General features: G+C 36.3%; 1 protein-coding gene across 1 annotated transcript; it reads right to left on the minus strand.

Moving 5' to 3' along the window:
• Positions 1–3,685: 3,685 nt before the first annotated feature.
• LOC143448858 (fibronectin-like) lies at positions 3,686–20,424 on the minus strand. The gene is made up of 9 exons (XM_076948778.1): positions 20,319–20,424; positions 18,734–18,834; positions 14,781–14,948; positions 13,947–14,076; positions 5,987–6,268; positions 5,053–5,334; positions 4,562–4,840; positions 4,146–4,424; positions 3,686–3,990 (listed from the first exon to the last, which is right to left on the minus strand). Exons 1-9 carry the CDS (start codon positions 20,422–20,424, stop codon positions 3,686–3,688), a joined length of 1,932 nt encoding a protein of 643 aa, XP_076804893.1.
• Positions 20,425–20,768: the final 344 nt, after the last annotated feature.

A 20,768-nucleotide genomic window follows, 5' to 3' on the forward strand; every position in this document is an offset into this window, starting at 1 on the left:
TATAACTACGTTTTAACAACTTCAAAAAATGAAATAAACCTGTGGTGACACTGCTGGAAACGCTTTTGTCAGAGCGCACATCGGTGGCATCATCTGCACCGTCTGTTACCACGGCAACAACAGTCACCAAGTAATCGGTGTTTGCATCGAGGCCAGTAATGTCTCCTTCTTTTACTGGGCTAGCTGCATCCACTTCTCCACATTCAAATGAGGTTCCGCTTGCGACAGGCGTGCAATAGATGCGATATTTCTCGAGCGAAATCGAAGAGTCGTCGAATTGCCAACTCACTTTCAAGCTGCTTGATCGAACGTGCGATACTGCAACGCTGGTCGGCGCATCGGGAGCTAAGTAAAAAATCAAACGTAAACTTCATTCAGAGTATTAGTAAGATACAACAAAAGATATTTCATCTTCAATTCCAAAACAGCTGTTGTATTCAACTGTTTTTGCTCAAGTGAAATTGTGTGGTTTGAACAGTTTTTTAGTAATGGTAAAAAGTGAGGAAATAATGTAAATTTCGGTACTTTATCGCGTTCAAAATTGATCTCAGAATTCAATAAACAAACGATTAAATATAATCATGATCGATATAATAGGTAAAGCATAAACAAGATAAAGCAACATACTACTTTCAAAAACATACTGTAAAGATTTGAAAAATGAAATCAACCTGTGGTGACACTGCTGGAAACGCTTTCGTCAGTGCGCACATCGGTGGCATCATCTGCACCGTCTGTTACCACGGCAACAACAGTCACCAAGTAATCGGTGTTTGCAACGAGGCCAGTAATGTCTCCTTCTTTTGCTGGGCTAGCTGCATCCACTTCTCCACATTCAAATGAGGTTCCGCTTGCGACAGGCGTGCAATAGATGCGATATTTCTCGAGCGAAATCGAAGAGTCGTCGAATTGCCAACTCACTTTCAAGCTGCTTGATCGAACGTGCGATACTGCAATGCTGGTCGGCGCATCGGGAGCTAAGTAAAAAACTCAAAAGTAAACTTCATTCAGAGTATTAGTAAGATACAACAAAAGATATTACATCTTCAATTCCACATCAGCTGTTGTATTCAACTTTTTTTTTGCTTAAGTGAAATAGTTTGGTTTGAACAGTTTGTTAGAAATGGTAAAAAGTGAGGAAATGATGTAAATTTTGGTAAGTTATCGCGTTCAAAATTGATCTCAGAATTCAATAAACAAACGATCAAATATAATCAAGATCGATTTAATGGGTAAAGAACAAAAAACATTTTAAAGCTTGTTATGACTACGTTTTAACAACTTCAAAAAATGAAATCAACCTGTGGTGACACTGCTGGAAACGCTTTCGTCAGTGCGCACATCGGTGGCATCATCTGCACCGTCTGTTACCACGGCAACAACAGTCACCAAGTAATCGGTGTTTGCAACGAGGCCAGTAATGTCTCCTTCTTTTGCTGGGCTAGCTGCATCCACTTCTCCACATTCAAATGAGGTTCCGCTTGCGACAGGCGTGCAATAGATGCGATATTTCTCGAGCGAAATCGAAGAATCGTCAAATTGCCAACTCACTTTCAAGCTGCTTGATCGAACGTGCGATACTGCAACGCTGGTCGGCGCATCGGGAGCTAAGTAAAAAATCAAACCTAAACTTCATTCAGAGTATTAGTAAGATACAACAAAAGATATTACATCTTCAATTCCACATCAGCTGTTGTACTCAACTTTTTTTTGCTTAAGTGAAATAGTTTGGTTTGAACAGTTTGTTAGAAATGGTAAAAAGTGAGGAAATGATGTAAATTTTGGTAAGTTATCGCGTTCAAAATTGATCTCAGAATTCAATAAACAAACGATTAAATATAATCAAGATCGATTCAATGGGTAAAGAACAAAAAAACAATTTAAAAACTTGTTATAACTACGTTTTAACAACTTCAAAAAATGAAATCAACCTGTGGTGACACTGCTGGAAACGCTTTCGTCAGAGCGCACATCGGTGGCATCATCTGCACCGTCTGTTACCACGGCAACAACAGTCACCAAGTAATCGGTGTTTGCATCGAGGCCAGTAATGTCTCCTTCTTTTGCTGGGCTAGCTGCATCCACTTCTCCACATTCAAATGAGGTTCCGCTTGCGACAGGCGTGCAATAGATGCGATATTTCTCGAGCGAAATCGAAGAGTCGTCGATTTGCCAACTCACTTTCAAGCTGCTTGATCGAACGTGCGATACTGCAACGCTGGTCGGCGCATCAGGAGCTAAGTAAAAAATCAAACGTAAACTTCATTCAGAGTATTAGTAAGATACAACAAAAGATATTACATCTTCAATTCCACATCAGCTGTTGTATTCAACTGTTTTTGCTCAAGTGAAATAATTTGGTTTGAACAGTTTGTTAGAAATGGTAAAAAGTGAGGAAATGATGTAAATTTTGGTAAGTTATCGCGTTCAAAATTGATCTCAGAATTCAATATACAAACGATTAAATATAATCAAGATCGATTCAATGGGTAAAGAACAAAAAAAAATTTAAAAACTTGTTATAACTACGTTTTAACAACTTCAAAAAATGAAATCAACCTGTGGTGACACTGCTGGAAACGCTTTCGTCAGAGCGCACATCGGTGGCATCATCTGCACCGTCTGTTACCACGGCAACAACAGTCACCAAGTAATCGGTGTTTGCAACGAGGCCAGTAATGTCTTCTTCTTTTGCTGGGCTAGCTGCATCCACTTCTCCACATTCAAATGAGGTTCCGCTTGCGACAGGCGTGCAATAGATGCGATATTTCTCGAGCGAAATCGAAGAGTCGTCAAATTGCCAACTCACTTTCAAGCTGCTTGATCGAACGTGCGATACTGCAACGCTGGTCGGCGCATCGGGAGCTAAGTAAAAATCAAACGTAAACTTCATTCAGAGTATTAGTAAGATACAACAAAAGATATTACATCTTCAATTCCACATCAGCTGTTGTATTCAACTTTTTTTTGCTTAAGTGAAATAGTTTGGTTTGAACAGTTTGTTAGAAATGGTAAAAAGTGAGGAAATGATGTAAATTTTGGTAAGTTATCGCGTTCAAAATTGATCTCAGAATTCAATAAACAAACGATTAAATATAATCAAGATCGATTCAATGGGTAAAGAACAAAAAAAAATTGAAAAACTTGTTATAACTACGTTTTAACAACTTCAAAAAATGAAATCAACCTGTGGTGACACTGCTGGAAACGCTTTCGTCAGAGCGCACATCGGTGGCATCATCTGCACCGTCTGTTACCACGGCAACAACAGTCACCAAGTAATCGGTGTTTGCAACGAGGCCAGTAATGTCTCCTTCTTTTGCTGGGCTAGCTGCATCCACTTCTCCACATTCAAATGAGGTTCCACTTGCGACAGGCGTGCAATAGATGCGATATTTCTCGAGCGAAATCGAAGAGTCGTCGAATTGCCAACTCACTTTCAAGCTGCTTGATCGAACGTGCGATACTGCAACGCTGGTCGGTGCATCGGGAGCTAAGTAAAACATCAAACGTAAACTTCATTCAGAAAATGATTGAAACAGAACTTTCCCATTTTGTCATGTACTACATTTGTATGTGACGAATTGCAAAACTGTGATGAAAAATTATTTGATTGTTTTACATACATAACATTTTACTGTATGATAAATTCGGTAAATAGTAAATTTAAGCTTGACAAATTGCTTCAAAAAATATATGCACCTGTAGTATGTAATGCTTCTTCACTGGCATCACTGAATATATTGACATCGTCTGTAAGCGCTGTAACAGTTACGGAATATTCCGTGTTGCTGACCAGGCTGTCAATGGTGAAAAATTTGTCCATGTTAGTTGTTACTTTTTCGACAGTTAAACCACCATCAGTTGGGGTACATAACAGTCTGTATTTGGTGGTTGCATGAACTTCGTCATCAGTTGAATGGTCCCATGTTACTTGAAACTGAGTAGATAGTGTGTAGGATACCAGCACAGCAGTGGGTGGAGCCGGTGCTGCAGAAATATAGAATGTGGGCAAATCATTTTTGTAGTTTATCTTTAAATCAACAACTTTCAGATTTTGCAATTTTTTAAGAAGTTTAATGAAACTCAGATTAAACATTAACTTTACGCGAGTGCAACATTAAGATATTTGTTTTTTTGAAAACCTGTTGCTGCATCCATAGCTGTTGAAAATTCTCCATCACCAAACAAGCTTTGGGCGGCCACCTTTAACTCATAGTTGGTGTTTGAGGTTAATTCAGGTATTGAGGCAACTGGTGCATTTCCTGGAAACAACATAGAGTCGGAGCTATCAGTAGTAGACCAACTGACAATGTAGTTGTCGATGGGTTTCGCTCCACCACCAGCACCAGGCTCTGTCCAAGCCAGGTCTATGGAGGAAGATTTACTTCCAGCAAACGTTATGCCAGTTGGTTTAGAAAATGCTGGAATAAAAAACATTATTTTATTATATGAGTACTTTCAATTTTTTTATTGTCATTTCATTATGACTTAAATATTTCAAAATTGAATATTTCAAGTAAAGTTTGTGCAGAATCAGAATAAAGAGCTTTGTTCATACTCGTGGTTCCTGCTTCAGCATCAGATATTTCACCATCAACACCACTAGAGCTTTGAGCAGCAACTTGTATGGAATATTCAGTGTTCGAGTGTAAACCAGTTATGGTTGTAGTTTCAGCCTTTCCAGTTAAATCAAAGCCAGCATCCTCTGCTGGTGACCACGATACCTTATAACCAGTAATTTCATTGGCTCCTCCACCATCTTCTGGAGCTGTCCATGTTAAAGCGATCGAAGAAAATGTGCTGCTAGATATTGTTATTCCAGTTGGTTTGGAAAATGCTGGAAAATTCAAATATATGTGATTTTTAAGCATGTTTACATATGTTTTAGGTTCCCTTTTTAGACACAAAATGTCATAAACAGAGCATACCAGGAGTAACTTAATCACAAGTCAATATAATTCTTGAAATTTAGCTACATTTAATTTATCCATGCGACTGCATGAAACACAATTTAAAAAATAAGACAAGTAAACAACATGTAAACTATACTTGTTGTTCCAGATTCAGGATCAGAATCCTCTCCAACACCAGGTGAACTTCGTGCTGCCACACTGACACTGTATTCTGTGTTGGAAGTTAAACCCGGAATTGTTGCTTGGAGTGTGTCTGCCCCGTCCACTGCCATCAACCCAGTGTTATCTGCAGGAAGCCAGGACACTATGTAGCCAATTATAGGAGTGGCGTCTCCACCATCGTCTGGTGCAGCCCAAGTAATGTCAATTGATGATGATGTTGTGTCTTCAACAGCAACATTTATCGGCTTGGAATATGCTGAGAAATGGAAATGACACAACATTATTTCATTATGCTCATTACCTGACTTATGTAAAAGCCAAACAATTCATAGTTTAGAGTATTCTTATATTTTTAGGAAACTTCAGCATGGTTTGAAGTCATGAAAATGGTTACGTCATGTTGCAGTAATGCAAAAGAGATTCTCGGTACAAGTTACTATGCCAAACTGTTTACACTTCAAGAATGGGTTTAAGGTTGAAAAAAAGGTTAAGGCGAATTTATTACATTAACAAAAACTCTACACCAGGAGTGTGCAACTTTATTACAGGAAGGCCAGCTAAAAATAAGCGGCTAAAACCACCGGGTCGCTAAAACCGTCTATTTAACATAAGCTTTTAACTAGTAGCTAGCAGGAAGAGTAATTTTTATTTTGGTTTTATGGCATAATTAGTGGTTATCTCTTTGCGGAAATAATAAATTAAAAAGCATAAATCTCTAAAGATTACAAATCACAGTTTCCGAAGAAAACTGCTGTTTATATTTATTGTAAAATAGATAATACAAAATTGGCATTTCTCTGTGAACCGCACAATTTCTATTTGCAGGTCGCGAGTTGCACACCCCTGCTCTACACAACCAAAATGAGGCAAATAAACTTAGCAAATCATCGTATCCACATCGCACTAACTTGTGGTGCCGGTGATGGTCCCAGATTCTTTTCCTTCCCCAGCAGAGCTGAAGGTAGTAACTGTGACATCATAATCAGTGTTTGGCGACAACCCTGTAACTTCAATAGCAGTGTCCAGCAACACATCAACAGAACTACGTCCATCCAAGCTTGGTGGTGACCAGGTTACTCTGTAACCATCCACACTAGCAGCTCTACCGTCCTCTGTTGGTGGCAACCAGCTAAGATTGATGGTCGTTGATGAAGTTTTCACGACAGTCACATTGGTTGGTTCACTAAAAGCTAAACAAATGAGGCAAAAATGTTAAAGCTTTGAAACCTAAGAAACAAATTGATCGTAATGTCTGTTTCAATTCAGGATATATAAATAACATAGCATACAATTGTAACCTTTAGAATCAGACTGAAAATCTTTTGCCCAGTTTAAACTTGATATTGACCACAACCAAAAAGCACTTGGATCCAATTATTGATCTTAACTATTTAAAGAGCACTTCTCATTTTAACCAAATACACATATTAATTTTTTTTCATTTATCATTTAATAATTTTAATCTTCCCCCCTCATATTGCAAAAACTTGTCACTTTCTACATATCTTATTACATCATTTGTTACACTTAAACCATTTGTCACTAATATCTATGAAGTTGTTAAAATGATGAGTCTATGGGTCCATGTAATTTACAAATTAAGCTACTATATAAAGTAAGCCAGTGGTATTAGTATATCAGTTTATTGCAATGTAATATGCATCACCACTCTCACACCAAGGGGTGTCAGAAAATAATTTGTATATGGTACGCTGACATAGCAAATTAAAAAAAAGTACAAATTTGTAGCACCTAAATGGTACAAATGCTAAAATTTTGTTATAATTTCATTGTTGGTAAATTATTGAATGATTTGCTACCAACGATGGCAAATTTAACTAAAAAGATCCACGTACTTTCCTATTTTGAGTTATCACCAGGGTTCGAGTGGACAAAAGGGGGACCAGCTATGACTCACAACATCAAAATTTTCGATATAATACTTGGACATAATGGATAAACCAAAAATTTTGATTTCGGGCTGAATAACAAGAATTTAACTGAATATTACTCAGTTTAATCATTTCAAAATAAAGTTGAAAACTTGATGCACCCAAACCAAGGATGCTGATTCCTGGTTCATAGCTGAGTCTGAGACACACAAGAATCATTGACAAGAACGTCGAACTTTTACACGTTCAAGCAAATTAGACTAGGCTTAATCATAAACTGACCAGGCAATGTTGGGAACGTGAAAGCCTTTAAGTTTAGAAATGGTTATTGTATAGCGCAACAATCTTAAAAAATATGGTAAAACTCAGACTGCACCATACCAAAGACAATTTCATATCTTGATATCCCAGAATGCAGAGTATGGCAGTTTTCGTCGATATCTCAGGTGTGCAGGGGCAAAAGTCCGGTGTGCACTACGACTGGTGGTCCAAGGCTGCCTGGCATTTGTGCAGCCAGTGCAGGCAAGGATGCGGCTTTTTACCTCGAAAATCAGGGGAAAAATTAGTGTTTCCCTTCTTTTTTGTTAGAGATATAGACTTTAAACACTAATTTTACAGCTGAAATCGCAGCTATAAAAAGTGTCTCCTTCTTTCGGAGTCACCGATTTCATGACGTTTTTCGAAAAAAGTCTCAGATGTACTTTTGCCATACTCTGCAGTCTGGTTGTTGCCTTGCATTTGTACTAAATTGATGTCATTGGACGAGCAATAACGCTGTGTCCCATAGTAGAAAGTGTGGCACGTGCACGCAGGAGATTCATCAACGTACACACCTAATTGTTTATCTTCAAGCCGATTTATAATAAACAAATTAAGAAATGCCTATTTTTTAATGGCACTTTAAAATAATAAAGAAAGAATTGAGGGTTAAGTGGATGTCATCAGGCCAAAAATGTGCGTCTTTGCACAAACGACTTCTCGTCCAAAGCTTCCCTACTTTCCAGTGGGGGCTGTATCAGTGTATTGTTGTAGTTTAACCGATCTTGCTGAAGTTTGTTTTCCGATTAAGGCTTGCGTTGCATAAAATTTGCAGTGGGTCTGTTGCTTTGATACAAGCTATACTGTCAGCTGCCAGGCAATGGTGCAAAACAAACAATACAACATCGCTACCGACGACACAGTCGCCCACAATCTGTTCAAAACTGGTGTTAATTGTTTGCAATCAGAAAATTTGATTACGGGGAGTACCCTAAACCGAATTAATGGCAAAGACACCTTTGTCCATTTTCAACTTGTTTTGCAAAGTGAGGAAACAAATTATTAGCGTCCTTATGGATGGCTAGCGGTATTCATGATGTGTGTAGAACATCATATTTCACTCCCTTAAAAAAGCTAATTACTTTATCCAGCATTCAACTCTCCATGCGAGCGTAGTTTACAAGTGGGAACTGAGCAAATTGACAAATAATTATAATGATTTTGTTTATAAATGAAAAAAATTAAAAACTGAAATCGCTGCTGGATTGTTTACTAAGTATGAGTTTTTGAGAGTAAATAAAAATATTTGTTAGTTCATTTCCTTAGCACGTCAGCAGGAAAGCAGTAAAATTATCGTAGAATTGTCGTATAGATATGGCACAACAACTGTGCAAAACAACAAAAGCAAGTTGTTTTGCAAGATCTACATAATTTTATTAATAACATGTTTGAATTAACGTTACTTTAACTTCGTGTAAAAGAAATGATCATTTAGTGCTAAGCAGATTACTTTCCAAATTAATAAAGATTAAGTAAACCGTAAAACACTGATATCATTAGATATCCTATACAAAAAATTACTTCTCCGTTCTACACACTACTTCTACCGTGTTGTGATGTAAAATGTAAATAAGGTTTCATTAAAGTCTCAAAGTACAAGATCACGGGCAAACAGGAGCCGGAGCTGGACAGTTGGTGGAAAAAGTTTAACATTAATCATCACAGGAGTTGGAATTAGTTTACAATTTAGATCTAAAGATGGCGAATATGTATAACTTATATATACGTAGTAACGGTTACTAGACTGGTGTTTCCATGTAAAGTTGCACTGTGGCGTGCTTTTGTGTGAGGAGGGTCCGGTTCTATAGAACTAGACGCTACAGAATAGAATTTTATAAACGAACATTGTTATAAGTTACAAAATAGATGTTTTACCAAATAGAGCCCGATTATTTCAGGCTATTAAGTGTCAGTGGAACAAAAAGCCTGTAAAAAACACAAAATCAAAATGGCGAAGAAAGCAATTACTGTGGCATAAATAGCATGGTAAACTTTCTTGGTTTTTTAAAATATTTAATTTCTTTGTGAACTGCAGTATTTTAACAGAAGTTAGATTTAGAATGGGCAATAAGTAATAAATGTTAGAAGATAACAAATGTATGTTATAGTTGTTACTGTATGTAAATGCAATATATTTACACCAACGATTTACGATTGTCGTAAACACTCACGGAATAATTAATCTTCACTTTTTGGTGCTTTCCTATATAACAAAACTTCTATAAATTGTTATTGGCGTAGTCTTTATGAACGTAGCGTGGAACATAAAAAATTGTTTTTGACTTTTTCCTATTTGGTATGATTTTACTGACGAGATAAAGCCACCAGATAAACAACATATAAAATATAAATAATAATATAAATCAGCCACAGAAAAAATTGTAACGGAAAAAATTGCGAAAGGCTTTAGTTTAGGCGACAACTATACGTTGCACGGATGAAGCTTTTAAGGTTATATTTGACTAAATTTTCAATTTTATCACCTGTTTTTGTGCATGTTGCATGTTTAACTGCATGTGCTATAACGGTTAACAAAGCATTTTTCGCTCCTTATAGTAAATAGCGAAATATATACAATAAGATGCGAGTTCCGCAAACACTGTTTCCTGCTGGAAAGGAGGCCGAGACATTTCCTGAGCAAATAACGAAGTGCATAACCGGCCAAAACCTGTTCAAACCAGTCTGACGGTCGACATCGAGTAGAAAAAACATGTCGTTTTACTGTAACGTAAGAATGGGACGTTGATTGCAAAGTTGGTTTATCAAAAATAGGTGCAACTTTCGGACGAATTCAAATAAAATTACCTAAATCGCAGGACGTAGTAACTCGTCAAATTTACACTGGTCTACAAAAAAAAATTTTTTTATGCTTTTTACAAAAAGAGGACTTATTCTGGTTAATTTTGGGGCGCTGATTCCAAAAATAACCTCAAATTTTTTCTATCACGTCAATTTAAAAAAAAAATGCAATTCAATATTTTGATGGTAAAAGGAAATAATTACTATATAGCATAGAGCTTTACACAAGCCTACATCAATTTTGTAGAAGTGCAGTAGACCTAAACGATGTTTTAAGGTAACTTCTGGGCGCTGATTCCAAAAACGCTGTTAGTTTTTGTCCATCACCTTGCGTTTAGCTACAATCTCACGATCTTTGATCAGCTAATTTTTATTTTGCATAGTTACCATGGGCGTCCGCTGGGGGTACAAATAGATCAAGTAGATAGGCTACAGTGGAATTTGCCTACAATTCGCCCCGCCTACAATTCGATGTGTGTACAATCCAAAGGAATGGCGTCTATTCATAGATAGCTCCAAGGCTAGTTTAAAATGTGTACTGTTGCACAATGGAAACAAGTATGCCTCTGTACCAATTGGTCATTCAGTACATCTCAAAGAAACGTATAAAAATATGAAAATCTTAATAAGTAAATGCAATTATTTTGAGCACAACTGGCTAATATGTGGGGACTTGAAAGTCTTGGGTATGCTACGTGGCCAACAAGGTGGCTACACTAAGTATCCATGCTTTTTATGTCTATGGGATAGTAGAGCTAAAACGGAACATTGGGAACAAAACCAATGGCCTGAGAGAAAAGAATTTACTCCTGGAGGAAAAAACATCCGTAACCAACCATTAGTAGATCCAAGCAAAGTATTACTACCACCTCTTCACATTAAGCTGGGGCTAATGAAGCAATATGTGAAAAGCCTGGATAAACATGGAGCATGTTTTGGGTATATTTGCCAAAAATTTCCTGCCTTGAGCAATGAAAAGTTGAAAGCAGGAATATTTGATGGGCCAAAAATAAGACAGCTAATGAAAGACAAGAAATTTATCAAAACCATGAATCAAGATGAAAAAGAAGGTTGGGTGGCTTTTAGCCAGGTTCTGAACAACTTTCTGGGTAATACCAAATCACCTGATTACAAAGAACTTGTCAACCGCTTGCTTTGCTCGTTTCCAAAACTTGGCTGCAACATGAGTGTAAAAGTGCACTTTCTGCATAGTCATTTGGACTAATTTCCGGAAAATTTAGGATCTACCAGGTGAACGTTTCCACCAAGATATCAAAATCATGGAAAAAAGATATCAGGGTCGGTGGAATGTTAGTATGATGGCCGATTAGGCTACTGTTGGTGTCTTATGAGTTATGAGAGATGAAGAAACATATAAACATTCTCGAAAGTCAAAAAAGAGAAAGTTTCTTCCATAAAATAATATTAATTTCAGTGTTGTGACCTTTATTCAGATATGTGCTGTTATTAATTTTTTTTGCTTTTTACGCCGAGGCATATTTACATATTGTGAATAATGCTATTTATTTGCTCTTACTGTCAAAATATTGAATTGCGTTTTGTGAAAAAAATTGACGTGATAGAAAAAATCTGATGTTATTTTTGGAATCAGCGCCGCCAAATTAACCAAAAACACATGTTACTTGTAAGTCAGCAAAATTGATGCAGACCAGTGTTATTTATGCCCACTTAAATATACCGTCAGTTTTTTATAATGTTGTAGTTTGACCAATCTTGATGAAGATTATCTTTAGGTCGAGGCCCCTTGTTCCATGAAATTACTTTTACTGTTTGAATTTATTTTTTATGCTCCAAGTTTACCCAAATCACCTTATTACATTCCAACAATGGACAATCGAAATAAACTGTGCTAATGGATTATCGTCTACAGGGAATGAGACCTGCTGTGGCCCATATCGTTCATTAATATTCTTTTTTTTTCTGGCAAGATTTTTAACGAAGGTAAACCAGCAGAGATTGTGCAAAGAAACGCTGACGCGCCCTAATGGTTGTTATCGCGAAAAATGCCCATCAATAAATAACCCAGTCATGGGTTAGGTTGGTCTTATATGATAAATGACTCTTCAGGTTAATTAAGCCTACAACGCGCCACGTGACTCCCTTGAACGCAAACGAAGTCAGTTTCTTTGTTATTTGCCGCATTTGTTTGCACCAACTGGACCACACTGATTACAAAACACACCAACTGTACCTTGTGAGTTTGTGAGTTCATTTTTGAGTAACGAATCCATTTCTTAGCATAGCACGCATACAATCCTGTTCGGTGCATCACAATTATAACTACTACAGGTAAATCCAAGCAAACCGGGCGACTAAATTGCCCAAAACAACTCGACAACGGCCTCTGGTGACAAATTATAACTTCATAATACGCTTTCACACTTCACAAGCTAGCGCTGTTCGACAATCGCTTAGTCATTATGTCATGGTTACTTCTGGACATATAACTTAAAATGACGTTTATTGGCTTTAACAACCCAGCATAAGTTTATGCTTTTATCATTTTATTAGAGGCTTTTTAGCAATATAATTGTACATAGAATAAAGATCATATACTATAATACGTAAGTGTATGAAGATACAGTACTGTATTATTTTTGTAGGCTTTTACGCATTTCGGAAGCATTTTTAACATAACGTCAGAGTCACTTATTCCCCACTGTAAGTGCTAGCAGTACAATCATTTTACCCTTTAGCGCCACCATCACTTCTAACTGAAAACTATGGCGCTTGCAGCGTGGTGGAAATGAAAAAAGTGATTGTTTCCTGCTACTGTATTGAATACTGCTTATTCAAGTAATATGCAGTATAATCTAGTAGTATACTGTATATTCAAGTATTATACAGTATATTCAAGTATTAATTTTACTTTAGAACGAGCAACGTTGTATATGATTCGTGATTATGCCTGCAGCTATTTCGCATCAAGTGTTGTTAAAAATGTATGACGAATAATTGTTGTGAATAACTTGCCTATGCTTGTAATTTGCCAGTTATTTTATCAACAACAATAAGACCAATGAAACTGCTCATGGATAGCAGTCTAATTGTTGTCCTACTTTTAGACATCAGATTTACTGAATTTTTGTGGCAATCAAATCATTTGTAAAAGCTGTGAGTGTGAATTTGGCATCATCACTTATTCCTTATAACATGTTACAAGGTCGACTCCCTGCAGTATAGAGCCACCATATCAAATTAATGATTTACAGCAGGAGTCAAAAGTGCCAGGCGAGGTCAAAAAGTCAATTATTTCTTATCTAAAGCAAAGATGATGATGATAGTGATGATGACGGCAAATGTTAACGAGCGGCGTTACTTAGCACCAGCAACATTCTTAAACATTCAACCACACCTACACTGAAGTAGGCTGCCAATACTCTACCCAGGTTATATTAATAATCATGTGACAGGTGCAATTATTTAATCATAAACATTTATGTTATAAATAAATGCTGACTAGGTAAAAAGTGGAGTAGAAAAGAGAATGACCGGAATAAATAAACAATTACGACAAATCATCTTGTTATGACGACCTGTAGGCTACGGGGCTGCTGCAAATGGCGATAAAGTTATGTTTTCACTTTGTGTGTATTTATTACGACATAATAAATAACTAATAGGGTTTTCCCATTAATAACGTTTACAACCTATTTACTGATATTTAAAAATTTTCCAGGAAATGCTGCAGTACTTTATTAACATCTACACCTAGGCAACGCAAGACGTGCTTCACAAATCTAAAGCTACCTTGCTGAAAAGCAAGCATGAAAAATTTCAGTGACAGTTTTGCAAAAAATACAGAAAATTTATATTCTACGGTATAAGAGGCACTTACCCGTTTTTGCATCGACGTATGGGATAGTGACGTAATCATTTTCATTTCCTCCATTTAAAGCAAAAAGATAAACGTCATAATGGGAGTTCGGGAGGAAGGATTCTCCTGATGAGGTGGCATTGACCAGATGCTGAAGAAATGAAAATAATAAAACAAAAAATTTGTTGGTCTGTGTGCATCAACACATAATGACATCACAATTGTTGGAAACCGTAATTGGCTGATGGGATCACCCATGGGTTGGAAGTGACAAAGCGTGTTTCAACGTGCATCTTAAAAATTTCAGCAAATTCTTCAATTTCGTTCTACACTAATACCAAAATTAACCCGAAATCAAACAAAAATATTGGAAAAGTTTGAAATTATTGGTAAATGTTTATTTTAGCCCATGTCTTTTGTGTGGTAGGATTATTCCGCTTTGGTATATTCAGGGTTGCCATAGGTCTGGACTCAAAAATAAAGACGACTAGTAAACAAAAGAAGAATACTACTTTAAAAAGTGCACAACGGGAGAAGGCAATCAATGTTCCTAATAAAAAAACGAGACACTATTTGCTTGTTTTTAGTTTTGATATCTCTTTGGTACAAAATGTGTCGAAATACTTAAGATAAGAACCTCGACCTCTGCCTTAAAAAGGAGATAAAAGTAAGGAAGCAAGTGAAAATAAGGACAAATCGTAGAAACAAGGACGGTATGGCAAACTTGGGTATGTTGCTGGGTCTTTTCGGCAGAAGTAGTTCACAATTTAAAAGCATAATTTGAAAATTAAATTAAACGAAAGTAGGATGAAGTGTATAACAAATATCAAACTAAAAAAAGTTTCTTTTTCTCACGGGAGAGGTCACGTCTTGGTCACCAGGTGGCGGCAGACCAGGTGGTGGTTGTCCGTGTTCCAGGACCGTCATCTTGTAAATTGTCCCACTCTGCTTATTCCAAGCCATCGTCATATGATTGGACGTTGTCTGGGTCTGGCTCAGTCCAGTCGACTTCGGGACGGCAATCTTGGGTAGAAAAGAAAACTTATGATAACCACGTGGCATCAACGAATGAAATGTTGAAACTGTGATTCGGAGGCTCGCTGTCAAACTTTGCTTAGAAATAATAACCGATAAGGTGACGTAACAATCAGATGTGGGCCATTAATGTTATACGTACAAACATCGCGGTCACCACGAACAACATTATCACTATAGTGATAAGCAAAACTATAGCAAACAGGGTACGTTTATATCTATCCAGTGTTTTCAACCTACCGCATGGATCGCTTTTGTACAAAATAGAAGAAGTATCAATATAATCTTCTGTGACATCATAATGATGCCGAGTCAAACGCGTATTTCTAAATAATAAACAAGAATTTTGATAAAAGCATCAAGATTATAAAAGGTCAAAAGTATATAGAAATAATAAATATATTACATAATGATATATTCTAAAGTAATAATAATAATAATATACATAATAATAATATATCAAAATAATAAGTATTTTATAGAAATAATAGCAAAAGCATTAGATTAAAAGCCTTATAATACAGAATAAGAACATGTCATTTTATTGCCATATGCACATGTAGATAGGTTGTTAGACAAGTTAAAGCAAAGAGACACTTACTTGAAATATATCAACCAATCACTTAAGTGCTAAGTTAAAAGCTAACCAAATCATGCAAACTATAGTCTACAATCTGCAAAAGAAAATATAACCTCAGCTTTAAACAGTTCCTTAAATAAACGCTGTATCTCATACAGTTACTGACATTCGATTTTTCCAGTTATCATTTCATACAAATTGTCCTATCATGTTCGCAAACGGAAATCTTTCTTTGCTGCAGCTTCAATTCTTAAGAAAAAACGAAAACTATTTCTAGAGGAACTCAATCCTTAGAGTGGAAAGATTTATCTTTCTTTATTTACTGTAAGTTCGACACATATTTTACGACAGGACCTTCACTTCCTAACCGTTCACTTCTACTATGAGGTGTGGTTTATGAAATTCAGTATTTGCACAGAAAATGTAGAAAATCGACCCACTCGAATAAATCGATCGCTCATATTTTAAAAATTCCAAAAAATATTTTCTGGTTTTTGAAATTTGTTTCACATCACTTGTCATATTTTTTAACAAATTTACCGTCTTTTGTATTTGGACAAAGCAAAGAATCATCAGTAGACTTAACTGTTAGCAAACCTATGTTATTAATTATGATCTAAAACAACGTCACACTCAGCTCAAATATATCTCATCCAGAAATAACCACTTCAGTCGACTAATATTGTTTTGAAGTTTTTTTTAGTTTGTATTTTGTTTAACGTTGTCTGGATCTATACGGGTACCTTTATTTTTCTTATCAGCGTCTCATCTTGGTCGTGTGTTTGTCTGTGATTACTCTCTTATTTGCGGAGAACTTAATATCATATGATTCACAGGATATTCATGCATTTAAACGTATAAAAAAGTTTTTAATAAAAAATACGTCACATTGCTTTAAAAATCGCTTCCAAAATGTTTTCTAAATGCAGTCAATGACAATCTTTAAACAAAATCCTCAATAACTCAATAAACCAAACTTAAAACATAATATCCTTGAACAATAAAAACATTCTTAATGCAGAGAAAATTAGTTTTTCAGAAGCAACATTTTCTAATATGCTTTTACTTAATACCGTCTATGTTGCTTATTTTAACACTTTCGCCAGAATTACGCAGTTTTCGAAACCTTGATCAGGATTTCAATGAAGCCATTGGCAGTGGCTGCTGCAAACACGAGTGTCAGCGCAGACTTGACCGTTTCCAGATCGGCAGAACAAAATGATTGCTTGGAGTTACGCGTACAATCAACTTTGCCCATATATGTCAATAACACAAAGACAAATGTTAGTTTAATTGACGGAAAATACCTCATCGATAAACCGCACGGCTTTGTAACTACACTGTGGGACTTTTCTGTGTTGACTTTGTCATCAACGCTGCATTACGATGATATAAGAGCGCTTTTTAAAAAAAAATATCAGCTACCCACAAATGAAACTTCAGTTTCGCTGCAATTCTCAAACACGGATTAATATTAATATTAACCTGACTACCTCAAGTCAAAGTGCATGACTTGAACGCGTATAGTCATACCTTCACTATGGTTACCTGCCTTTACTATGGCGACTTGCAATATCTTCACCCATAACAACACTCAATCTTTGTTTAAAATCACTTCGTTAAACTGTGACAAAGTCCAGGCCATCTTATCCTTTTCTTTAATAAATGAAGTGACAATCAAACTGAATGATTAGTTATTTAATAAGTTATCAACTCTTGACTAAGAATGGTAAACAATGGTAAGTTGTGCATGTTTATGCATGACTAACATCTTCTGTGACACCACAGTGACGACAACTCGAGCCACTCATTTTTAAATAATAAACAAAAGCTTTAAAAAAAGTTGTTCAGAGAGTTTGAAGTAACAAATATGTATGGGCAGTTGTGCACTAAGACACAACACACTTAAAAAGATTGTTAAATGAGTAACTTATTTTAAACATATTAAGCAAACACTGTAATGTTAAGTTAAGTAAAACCACTTCACGCTAACCACACTAAATCGTCTGCTATTTTCAAAAATAAAAGTTGACCTAATCTAAAATCGGTTCAGGGATTCGGACCGCATATGCCTACTTGCTGCCATTTAAAGTTTTGTCATAACTTTCATTTTTGCTTTTTCATTTTTCATTTTATATAAAGTCGTCCTATCGCTTGCGCAAGGACATATATTTCTTACGTTGTTGTTTACAAGTTTAAAGAAAAAGAGCGACCACTATATTGTTCCAGATGCTCACCTGCTACGTTGGAAACGTTTATTCTTATCCAAGTTCCGATACTTATTTTAAAAGAATTGCAAGATACTTCACATACTTCAACTGTAAGTTGTAGCATATGAGGTTCAGTTCTTGCAAAAATATCGTTAAACTCGTTTCACGCGAGTCAATCGATAAATGAGATTTCAAAGCATCAATAAAAATTATAACTCTATTGTGCTTTTTTATATTCCAGACCTTTGTTTTCTTTTTTCTTTTACAAAATAAAAAAGAACATCAGTAAACTTAACCGTCAGCAAGACCGTGCTATTAATTACGACATAAAACACCGACATCTCAGACTCGAACACGTCAGGTCCGAATGTAACCGCTGAAGTCCACTTATGTTGTCTGGAAGGGTTATTTGCATTTCGTTTAAAGTATAGCCTGGGTCTGCCCAGTTTTGTTTATTTTTCTTATCAGCATTTCGAGTAGCATGGTTGGTCCCATATTTGTTTAAATTAACCTGTTTTGCAAAGAATTTTATGTATCGGGATGATCTTGTGTTTATCCCACCTTATGCAGATAAAAGTTTTACGTGCCAAATCACCAACTCCAATGTTAAGTAAAATATCTGTATTTCCATACTGCATCTATACTCGTGTATAATTCCGTACAATGCGTATTTCCAAATGTATGCAGTATCAGTATTTCTATTTCCATTTAAACCGCCTGCATCTTGTAAAACGTAGCGCAAAATTTAAGAAGTTGAGAAAAACTTTTCAACTGTTTTTAAAATGCAATTTTCACTTCAACCCGAACATTGCGTTCATGACTCATCAAAGTCAAGAACAAGAAATTTTTTTTCAAAAACACGATTTGTTAATATTTGTGTAATAGTGGGTTTAATTGGGTTTATAACGCTTCTTTTAACGTATTTAACCGACTTACGCAAATCACGCGCCAATGTTTCAAACGCTTAATTAGAAACCTCTTACATGGAGCCATTCTCGCGCGCCAAGGTTGGCAGGACCGTTTGCGATCTTTGCCCACTCTAATTGGTAGATTAGTGTCACGTGTGTTGTCGCCTTTTCCGTCCCTTATACATGAAGACAAATGTTGTTTTAATGAATATTATGCATTATAAATCATCACTAAATCGCATGGAACGTTTATAACTCGACTTTGAGACTTTCCGGTATTGACTTATTGACTCCGGCATCTTAAGAAACTGGGAAAATTTTACTGTATAGTTTGCTAAATGCACTGATAAACTATTTTGACTGCCATTTGTAAACAAATATTTCAGTTTCAAGTTATCATAAAACTCATAAAACGGGCCAACGACGGTTGAATAGACTTGGACTTATAAGTTTACCACTTGTTACATGTCTGTTGTTATCCAAGTGTTTTAATTTACCTATTACGAGGTTTCAATTGAAAAAGAATTGAAGAATATCCTACTTCTCATCAAGCAAACCCAGTTCGGTCAATTGATGTCTACAAAGCCGAGCCGGGTTCAAGCCGAGCCAATTCACACGGAGTCGGATTTCAACCATTTTTTCTTCAGGGAATGACGAAACTACATAGGTGCAATATATTCGGCAAGAGCGCCAAGGAATACTTATAAGTATTTTATACTGAGAAAGAATCCCAGCGAACAGCACATTTAAGCATTGGCGTCATCGGCATTTTGACCACCAACGTAGGTCGTGTGAATGACGTGAATCAAGCATTCAAGCATTGCATCCAAGTGTTTAGTTCAGATTTCTATGTAACCATTTCACATAGTTGCAACACTCTCGCGCGTCAACGTTGGCAAGACGGTTTGCGAACTCGGCACAACCGAGCTGGTTAATAAATGTCACGTGTGTCGTCATTCTTCAGTACGTCTCGATTATGTACAGGTAAATGTTGTTTTAATGACTGGACGATAACTTATGGCTTTCAATCACAAAAACAAGTTCACATTCTTTTACGAAATATTTGTATAGTATATTTGCAAAAAGCATTATTAATTGTTCTTAAACGCACTGATTTTAGCTCTAGAACATGGTCTCTCCATCGCAATATTTCACTTAATTTCTGTTTCGCACACGTTGTCTTGATGGTCATCTGAGCATTCCAATGTGACGCTTTTCGCCGCGGCTATAAAACGTATTCCGGTCCCTAGGATTGAGTTTCGTTTCGAACGCTTTCTTTAACCATTCCTTTGCTGTTAATTCAACAATTTACCTTGAGGTTACTTAAATGTTTCTATTCTAGTAATTATTACAACTATGTTTCTGTTGTTTGCAAGAAAGTACTTTACGTTCCTTTCATATGATCTTTATAGTTTTCATTCTTCACAGTATTCGTGGTGCATATTTTGTCCAAAGTGGTTTTTTGTATTATTTGATTTTATTGTATTCTAACACCGTATTATAAAATATGCTTAATCTACAGGAATTAGCAAAAGTCAATTTTAATGAATTTTGCATCGTGCGGAAGGTTATGCTCAGGCTATAACCGGCAAGTTGGAGTATATTTAGTCAGTTAGGCGAGGTCAGATGTAAAGAGACGTCCTGCCGACGATTAACCTACCTCGAGAAATTGCGCCAGGACCAAGCGAGGTTCCATAAATCACGACTTGAGCAGAAATAATATCGTTGAAAGCGTTTGTTGAAACTTGCTCTCTGCTGCCTTCCATGTTTACTTAACACCGATAAACATTTGTCAGTTTTGTGACACAAAGTAATTTAAGTTTATTTATGCGCTAAGAACCCATATAAAGCTTACACTATACACAAATCTGATAACGCAGTTAAAGAAAGTATAATCGCACGACTTATTAAGGCGTGAGTTGGAATAAATCTATCTAGTTATTCTTTGCAGCTCCACTGTGGACAGATGACGTAACGTAAATAACTATAATTAAAAGCCGTTTGTCGCTTTAGAAGCAGAATATCCTCGACTTGCTGATACGACTTCCTATATCGGCCGACATCTGTTTTTCACGCTAAAGACGAAACTAGGTTGTTGCTACTTTGCTTG

Source organism: Clavelina lepadiformis, chromosome 1, assembly GCF_947623445.1.
Source record: "Clavelina lepadiformis chromosome 1, kaClaLepa1.1, whole genome shotgun sequence".
Lineage (NCBI taxonomy): Eukaryota > Metazoa > Chordata > Ascidiacea > Aplousobranchia > Clavelinidae > Clavelina > Clavelina lepadiformis.